Raw genomic sequence first — 9,918 nt, 5'->3', positions numbered from 1 at the left:
CTCTTTAATACAGTTTTGTTTTGCATGTGTTGTTCTCTCTTTGTCTGCTCCTAGTTTTATTTAAATAGCTGTGACACAAAATTCAACTCAGCCAGAGAAAAGCGTTTCATATGAAAAAGAAAGAAAAAAAGAACAAGGCAAACAAAGATGTGTTTCAAGTGTGAGCACTTTACTTTAGGAATCGGAGAAAGCCTGAGGGCTTGCAAAAATTAGAGGAGAACAAAGAGGATTAGGCTGCTGAACAATGCTGCGATTTCAGATTATGGTATCCAGCAACGGATATGCAAAAGTCAAGTAGCCTTGTAAAAAGCCCTGTTGGTCACTCCCTTGTGACAACAGCCCACATTTTTAAAAGCCATTGTTCTGCAGCACAGACCATCTCTCTCCTCTCCACCAGCCCCATTTGCAGGCTCTCACTAACAGCCCAGCATCAGCACATACCAACAGTTCTCACAGAGGCACAACTGCACAGCTGACTCCTCTTGCCTGAAGGTTTCTAACCATATTTTTTTCCACTGAAATCTACTGAAAGGTTAAACCTGAAGTTAGTCATGTGAAGTACAACAAAAGCTTTCTTTCTTAAAAAAAAAAAAAAGGCATGTGAGCATTTTTATGTATTATTCTGAATAAAAACTTATTTTAAATTATGAATTAGGACATCTTAGCACACTTTAGTAGGAAGGAATCTTCTGTTGATTGATATAGGATTTAAAAAAATGTACAAATCATAATTTCCAATATCTTCATATTACTCATTACCAATGAAAAAACCACACCCAAGAATTTTGCTACCCCTTCCTATATTTTGAAACAGTATGTTTATAGGATAGAATTTGTAGAAAAGAAGTCTGTGGAAAGACTCATATTACTGTCAATGGAGTTTGAATGAAATGTTTAGTTGGAATCTCAGGAAAATGCCATACATATCACCATTGTATCAACACGATGATTTATGAAATATGAACCAGAGCACATCTGCACAGGGTAAAGCGAAGTGGTCACACTACAGGAGCTCTGGACTGGCATTTAGACTTGTAAGTTACACAAAGAAAGAAAAGTAAATAAAATCATGGTTTATAACAGCTCAGCTCACTAAAAAAAAAAAAAAAAAACCCAAAAAAACAAACAACAACAAAACACCACCACCCCCCCAAACAAAAAAACAAAGAAGAAAAAAACAAAAGAAACCCTCAAAATCTAAACCCAGCTATTGGTAAAGCACCTATACAGCTGGCTCAGGACTCAGCTTTCCCAATATTTGTGGAGCCTAAAATTACAAGAATTAATTATTAGGAAAATCTTGACATTTAAGCTGTTTCCAGCAATGCTGATTTTGTCATTGATGCATTCTGAGCCGGCTAGGGGCAGTTGGTATAGCAGGTACCAGGTGAACAGACGATCCTCTCTCCCAGTAACACAGACCTCTACTCTAGTGCTGCTGCCAAGGGAAAACTGGGGGAAAGTGGCAGAGACAGCAGCTTTTCCATATGCATTTTTTGGATCCCAGCTTCCCAGGACAAACTTTTTCTTTCACAGTGGCCTCCAGAAGGATAAATCCTGCACCCCAAGGTTTTGCTGTAGCTGTGCAATCCAGTTTGGCCCCAGCAATGCCCACCCCTTAATCTCTGTAAGAAGTAGTCCCAGCCCTCTGTGAGCTCAGTCTGCAGCAGTAAGTTGAAGAGATAAGGAAAAGACAAAGAGCCTTATTTCTTCCATCAGTGCAAGCAGAGGAATGACAGGATGATGCGCTCTGTGGATATTGAGATGGGCTGGGAGTGGGAATGAGTGCCAGTGAATGCTGAAAAAGGATGATGGTCAGCGATAGAGTAGGAGGGAAGTAGTGGAAAGAGTGGTTCAGTGATTCCTGATCCTACTGTCTCCTTGAACTCAGAGGCAGTACGCAACCATATTGATTTCTAATCCTAAAAACTTTTTGGATCAAATCAATGTCTTAGACTCTCCTTGAAAACCTAATTGCTCCTCCTCCTTTCCTCCCTCCTCCAGAGAAACTGCCATGCTACTACTAAAAGTAAGAATTTAGCCTATGTAGCTGAGAAAATCTGACTCTCTTTTTTTGGGATGGGTTCAATTTCTACTTTTTAATTATCTTCTAAAGAATTTCACAAAAAGCTTGTCTCGGATTAACTCTGTTTCCTGGAGCAAAAATAGAACCCGATGTTCCATGAGCAGCTTTTACTTCTGTCATCAGTATTTGTTTAGGATATATTGTAATACAAACCTTAAAATTTTAATCCCCTCCATCTGAAACTGTGACACTAACTCAACACTCCACCCTTTACCACATTTCAACTCCCTCAACAACCAATACAAACCTGGAGTTTGGAGTTCTGACCTTCTCAGCTAAATATTTGCTGCAATTAATTTCATGTATATAAACCCTTATGTATATAAATCCTTGGATTCCTTGTTTCTTCATAAGTGCAAGATGTCCGGTATATTCAATTTAATGTGAGCACTTTTTTATCATTTTACTCAATTTATCAAGGGAATCTGAACACTACACCAATGTCTGCTTTAATTTGCAAATGATTATCTATTCAGTTATTCCTAATTTCTGCTTCAGTAGCCAAGAGCTCTTCAGTAACTTGCTTTTCGAGAAAGAGTTTCAAAGACAGAGGGAGGCAAAGAAAACAGTACTCTAAACCTTCAGATCAGGCAACTAGACTTGTAGATTTTTTATAAACTTGGTATTTTTGACTTGTGGAGTCAGCTTTCCACCAATGTTTGCAAAGGCTTTAGCATCAGTGCAGAGGGACTGTAAAACAGTGCTTGCGTTGATCTGGCAGAACAACTTGGACACACATCAACACATACAAGCTATACTTTCTAATAATAACAATAATGTTATATATCACTAAAAAAGAAAAGTTTCTATCTATGTCTGACTACTTTAGAAATATTTCTTTTGATTCAGATTTCATGAAAATGCAGGATATTTTATCAGTACAAGTAGTGATTTTATTTTGATTTCATGCCCCCTTAGGGAAAAGGATTTTTTTCTTTTTGTTTTTTACCAATGAATATAAAATTAGGAGTTAATTTCAGAGACAACTCTTGTCTGAATGTGTTCTTACAGGAGCTTTTTAAGGCAGCCCAAGAAGTAGCAGTGGTCACTTTAAATCAACCAAGACTTCGTATTGCATGGAGCTCCCATAACGATGTTTTCTTTGGAAGAGAAAAGGCTCCAGTCAACCATCCCATGAAAAATCTCCAAAGCCCTCTGGTCACATTGAGACCATCAGTTCAAACAAACAGCAAACCTGCAGACATCCAGAACTGTCCCTACCTCTTAGCAGTGGGGAAGTAACGTGAGCATGATGAGCCATCCCAGGCACAGTAAGGATCCCTCGCAAGACAACACTCAGCACAAGCTTTTCCATACACATCACAGCGGTGTAAAGGAAGCTGTGAAACTCCAGTGGCTGAGCCAATGTAGAGCTGTTGCTGTGGTAAAAGTTAAAAAAGAAAAAAAACAGTTTAAAAATATTGCAAATCAAAAATTTCTCTTTCTACAAAGGCATAAAAATGTTATATAATCATACGACAATTGGACATAGAACCACTTCAAATACAATAAAGGATCATGATCCTGATGTATGCTAAAGGAATGAGAACAGAATTGTCCCCAGGGTAAAAAAAAATCAAATAGGAAAAACTTTATTTTTTCATGAAGCTCTCGGTGGCTTCCCTAAACAGTAAGAAAATTAAAGCACTCTTCGATTTTTTCTTTTGTATTCAGATCCCTGCACTGGGAAAACACTGCAGTCAGTGACAGAACACAATGAAGAACATGCTTTTGAATTTGAGCAAAAAGAAAACTGCAACATAAATTTCCTAAGCATTACCTTGATTTATGTATGTGAGGGGGAAACCTGAAGTAAATTATTTCAGTCTGATTCTAAGATATTTCAGTTTGGAAGTGCTGCCATGCATACACTTCTTTGCATGTCTGGTAATTCCAACATTTAGTACTCTTTTGTATAAGTCACATGATTTAATTGGAAGGATCTTTAATGAGGGGAGAGGTTTTATTTTATTTTGGATATGGAACAGTGTTGAGTAGAAGATGTAGTTCAAATGCAGAAGTAAATAAAAAAACATGCTTACAAAATGAAATACAGCCTTGCATGGCATCACAACAGAATATCTTGTCTCTCTCAATTTCCTCTCTTATATCAAATTCATGTGGTCCATTAGGGAAGTTAACCCCCAGAGGGATATGAGAAAACTGAACTTCTGATCCCACGTGAAAGTCCAAACAGAGATATTTCAGATTAGCAATAATTCACAAAGAAAACAAATATGACTGGGATGCAAAACTAGGGGAACGTGAAATAAATACATAAACAAAAATTCAAGGGCATAATCCTTCTGGTTTTTTTGGAAACACTGACACTTTGCTATCAAATCGTAAACCTTGTGACTCAGTACCCGCAGTGGAGTGATGAATACCTTTCCTGAAGGTCCCACTCCAAGCAGTCCCACCAAGAAAATACATATTTGTATTAATTTTTCTTTCTTGGAAAACATAAAGGTTGTGTAAAAAAATAGGATTTCAAGAAATGTTATCAAAATTCTTCATCTCCTTCATTGCAATGTCCCAGAGGTACCATTTTCAGGGAATTCGGGGATGGAAGATGGCTGAAGTCACCTGCCTACTAGAAATAATGAGCACTGGATACCAGGAGATAGCAACACCAAAAACACTCCTAAAAAGTGTTGTGTTAACTTCTTTCAGAGACAGCAGCTTGGCAGTTTATACAGACATATTAATTGTAACAGAAACATCCCATGCATTTATATAAACACCGGCATTTTCTCAAGGAAAATATGACAAGGAAAGCCCCCAAAGGAAAATTCACTGGCAAATTGAAAGCTAAACCCTTCCTAAGCAGCTGCTTCCATCTATTATCGTTTCATAGCTGGGTTGTAAACCCACATTCTCCAGGCAAAAATCTCTGACCACACAGGGCTCTACACAAAGCCTGAACTATACAAACCAGCCCCAGTCAGGGCTGCAGCCTTGAGAAGGGATGACAGGCAAGAGCCATGATGAGCTGCTTTTCTCTAACTTAAGTCACTTAATCAAGTACCCACCTTAGGGGTACATCCTGCAGTAAAAAGAGCAGCAATTCAAATCTTAGGTGACCTAACTGCTTCTCAAGGGATGCCTCTTCTCTTTACTGATTATGGAGGCAGCATAGGTCAAATTAGAGCTTCAGTTAAGTATCTTAAATGTCCAGATGGTATTGATCTGAGTCCTGTGTAATTGGGGCATTAATATCTGTATAAGCATGTAGGAACGTGTGGTGCAACTAATATAAAAATCAACCCAGAGAATGCACATGGGAAAATAAAGAATGGTGTAATGGTTTCCTATGTACCTCTGTAACCAATTTCATTTTGCAAAAATCCCCTCCCTGATTTCTAGTAAATGTCTTTAGAATTAAAGAACAACCAGAAACATAAGAAAAAAAAGTGAGGCCAAAATAGGGTTACTTAAAAACTATATTCCTTGTAGATAAGTTCATAGTTCAGTCAGTGAACTGCAGCATATGTTTCAGGTGCTGCACAGCCTGAAGGCTGAAGCCCTGTTTGCTGCTCTTCTGATCATTGTTTTAGACTCCAGCTGGTGATCATTATTCTGGACACTAATAATATAAAAATCCAGGCAGGATGAAATTCAGAAAATAGAAATAGAATTATTTGCATCAATGGTCTGACCTTACTTTGCCATACCATAGTCAAACTGCCTTTTGGGCAGAGTATCTTCCAAGACATTGTTAATTAAATTAATGAGATGATTATCAGATCAAACCAAAGCGGGGGAGAAAAAAAAAGCTGTCCTCTAACACTTCTTGCAGAAGTATTAGAACTCAAGGAAAACTGAAGAGACTAGTATTTTAAGTGATCCAGTGGTTTCTGTTTGCCCCACAGCGCTCCCCAAAAAGCAAAGAGATGACACAATGGGAAGAATGTAATGCTTAAAAGGAAGAACTTAAACAGAATTTTAAAAGGAACCTTAGGGAGCATGAGGTTCAAATACAATTTGATTTAATTTATTATCTTGAAAAGTAACGCAGAACAGTTCAGCATGCTGCTAAGTGATATATTAATTTTCAACCAGTCCTTTCTATATGCCCACTATGGACAGAAAAGCTGATCTCTGAACAAAATTCAGTACTTGGTGAAATATTCTCTAAGAGTAGCCACTAAGGTATTTCTGAAGGTGTCTGCCTTGCCGTTGCTTGAAAATCTTATATGAGAGAAACAAAGCTCTTTGTAGCAGTTCACCAGACAAGGACTTGGCTTGTATCAGCTAAGGATCTCCCTGTCCTCTTCCCATGTCACCGAAAATTCAATGGTTTTTTGAAGGAGCATCACAAACCTGACCCTGAGACAAAGATGAGAGATTGCTCTGCAAAAATCACCTTTGACTGAAATTCGGCTGGACTTTTGGGCTTGCTTTCACATTTGTAAGTCAAGGGAAAAATTATGGATCTTCTCAATGCCAAGTGGCACCATCTCTACCACAGAACTGGGAGCTTCGGCAGCTGCAGGGTGTTGCAGTGGCTCAAGGATGCTCTGAAGGTTTGTGTCTATTGCTAACAAGGCATAAACTGTTTAAGTGATAATGTTACACAAGCCTAGGGCTCTGAACACAATCAGGAGGAATGTGTAGCTTCAGTGAGAAAACATAGACATAATTCCTCTGAGTTAAAGACAGCAGAGTGGAGAAAGAACATATTAAGGCTTAGTCTTGCACATAAAGGCTAAATTTCCTTACTAAAAGCCACTCTTGCTCAAGGGCCAAATGCAAACTCAGAGAGAGAGACAGAGAGAGAGAGAGAGACAGGAGCTTTGGAGCTTTAGAGCTTTATATAATTTAAAACTTAAGCTAAGTTCCGCTCCTGAAGAATTTGTAGATTTTGGTCTTTAGGAAGAGTAATTTGTAACATAACATGTTGGCATGATGGCAAAAGAGGTAGCTTTGAACAACCAGAGTAGTAAAACATTTAGAAATAAGGAGAAACTCCCTGTACCATGTTTTTATAATTGGATGAAAGATTTGTTAGTGAAAAAGCAAAATGGAGTGATTATTTTTAAGGCATTCAATAGAACATGATGTTTTTACCATTTACATTTCATGCTCTAGCTTTCCACAATGCATAGAATTATCGTGCTGTTTATACGAAAACCACCCAGCTTATCAGAACACAATGAGTAAAGTGTTTGAGTTATAGAACTACAGTATTTTTAAATCACAAATGTAAAATGGAAACATGTTGCCATATACTTATTTCATACATACTGCCAAAAGCTTGTCATAGTGTATCAAGATTCTGTCATTTTTAGCCTGAGGCTGGTTGATTTTTCATGAGTTTTACTTTGCCTGAATAACTTGTGGTTTATGCTCTTTTTTAGCTTTAGACAATTTTAGCAGTGTAAATTTGTTTTCAGAAAACTCAGGGAAAATTGTAATCTCTCCTGAATAACTAAAGATGCTTTGGAGAAAAGGCTGTATGAAAATGCATGGTCAATTTTCAAATATGATTGGATGCTTTAAGGGAATGTACTTATAAAAATAATCCAAAGCAGAGCATTTTGGTATGATGTGAACGTATATACAACTTGACAGGTCTGTTTTTAAATATCCCAGTATGCAATAGTACCTTTCTCTTTGTCCTGCTATTTCTGCTGGTTTAGGTGGTAAATTATGTTAGAGCAGTGTCCCCCCCAAACATTTTCTGTCAAATACATGAATGCTTTCAGACAACTTTCCTAAAGACAGTGAATTCAGAGTTAAATATGCAGCATTTCAAATATAATACTGGGCTCTGTCCATTAAAGAATGAATTCAACTTCTGTTTAACTGAGTGAGGTAGATGAACTAACTAAATTTTACTTATAATATGCACAACTTTTAGTGTACCTAGTCCTTGAGGTACTACCAAATCCCCTCTTTTCTGACAATGACATTAACGAAAACAAGTTTCCTTTATTTACCAAATTAGCCACTAAATCAGCACATATATGAAAAACAAACAAAAAAATATTAAATTTGACGCTAAATTTTATGTTTCAGACTCCTGAGACAGGAAATGACAGTGGCTTGGATCCATCCACCTAATTCCAGTCAAAGCTGTAAGATAGGCCCTTAATACCCACTTCATTCCTGGACTGCAAACCAATGTTCTTCACACAACCACATAATTCATCAACTGCTTCACAAATTTGCTTAGAAATGCAGGGATCACCTCCACTGTAAGTCAGACAAAACTTTACCTCTATCCATCAAGAAGTTCAGTTCATTTTAGCTCTGGTCTGGTTTTGTAACACATATCTTTTCTATAAGCAGTTTGCTATTAGTGTGCTCAACAGAAAGTAGGAAATATAAATTCTGGAGTCTGGAACCCTTAGCCTAACCACATCACTGGAGCAGAAGGCCATGGAAAATTTGGACTGCATCAGATCTGTTGATCTTTTGTTCAAGCTGAATGACGCACATCCGGGAATGGAATGGACATAGGACAGAAAGACAGGAGATGTCTCATTTCCATCCTTCACTTCCACCATCTGCATTTTGCACCAGACTATTCCTACAGAGACTGGAATAAGTCCCATCAAAGAAAGGGACTAAGCTTGGCTACTCCTTTTGAACAGTCTCTCTGTCATGAAAACATTCTTTAATTTGGATTCCTAATTTTTTTTTTAGAGAGCCACTAGACAGCTGGTTAGTTTGTGTTTAGTTTCCACCTTACCAGTAAGTAACACAAACTAGGCTTTTCCTTTCTCTGTTGCACGTCACATTTTCCTGAGAAACTACTGCTGTTTATGTAAAGGGATGGGATGCTGCTGCTGCAATTAATATGTCTCTGCTGACTGCCAAGTTACTGTCTCTAGAAGACAGAGACCAATAAATATTTGAAAGTGATTTAACATTTGTGCACATAGTACCTGCTTTGTGGAAATCTTCATCGCTGAAATAACAGTGGGTTCCTAGGGAAAAACAGAGTTAAAATATAAAATGAGCTATAAACATAAACATTCTATTACAATGCTATTTGTGCACTGTAGAAACCCTGAAATTAAACTACACACTCCAGAGTAATAGTCCTTCTTGCTGCCTTTTCCAGTGGAATAATTTCTAGCTGTAAATGAATTAGAATGAATGCACGTATCTTGGTGCATCTTTGATTGCTATGTTGATTGTAGATATTTCATTTTCCATTATTAATACAGTTTAATTGTGTTCACTTTGTCACTAGTTTCACATCTTGAAATTACTTTCTACACTTAATACTAAAATTATATTTAAAGAAGCTCTCAGATAATATGAAAATAATAATGGCTATATGAAAATCCATAGATACTATCCATTAAAGGTAATAACACTTAAATAAGCAACTCATTTTAAGTATATCAAGGTGAAAACCCTATTCTTGTGAAATTTTACTTATAAGAACAAGACTGCACCACACTATTCACTTACAAAGAAGTTACATGCATTTTCAGAACACGCAACCAAAATATGCAAGAGGATCTTTGCACTCTGGAATATCCATTATTTAATCAACTGTTACAATTTTTAGGTCCAGCTTCTTGGATGGATTTTAATCTTAAAAGTGGCATTATAAAGACTGTGCTAGTCAATTCTCTATGAACTTTATTCCACCTAAAACTGTGCTATTGATCCCACACATCATACTTTTATTCATGTACATTAATAAAGTCTTCATTAAGCTTTTATAATTGTATAGATTTCAACTTGCTTATCCTGAGACAAGTTGATATGGGTCAGTGGATGGTAAGCATGTGGACTTGCCTTTACAGAGGGGTTAACAGACCTTATATTAGAAAGCATCAATTAAATGTAACATTTGAATAAAAATTGAA

At 37.1% G+C, this 9,918-nt stretch overlaps 1 protein-coding gene across 2 annotated transcripts in view; it reads right to left on the bottom strand.

The window, feature by feature from the left end:
* Positions 1-9,918, bottom strand: part of SEMA3A (semaphorin 3A) — a 245,201-nt gene that overhangs the window by 13,300 nt on the left and 221,983 nt on the right. For both annotated transcript variants that reach the window (XM_085083330.1, XM_085083339.1), the window contains 2 exons: positions 8,980-9,021; positions 3,308-3,465 (listed from right to left, as the gene is read on the bottom strand). In XM_085083330.1, the coding sequence (XP_084939456.1) occupies positions 3,308-3,465; positions 8,980-9,021 (200 nt within the window). The remainder of the gene's footprint in view (positions 1-3,307; positions 3,466-8,979; positions 9,022-9,918) is intronic.

Source organism: Lichenostomus cassidix, chromosome 1Aa (assembly GCF_008360975.1).
Source record: "Lichenostomus cassidix isolate B80296 chromosome 1Aa, HeHo_3.0, whole genome shotgun sequence".
Taxonomy (NCBI): Eukaryota; Metazoa; Chordata; class Aves; order Passeriformes; family Meliphagidae; genus Lichenostomus; species Lichenostomus cassidix.
The sequence above is the reverse complement of the archived record's forward strand: the minus strand, read 5'-3'. Positions and strand labels throughout refer to the sequence as shown.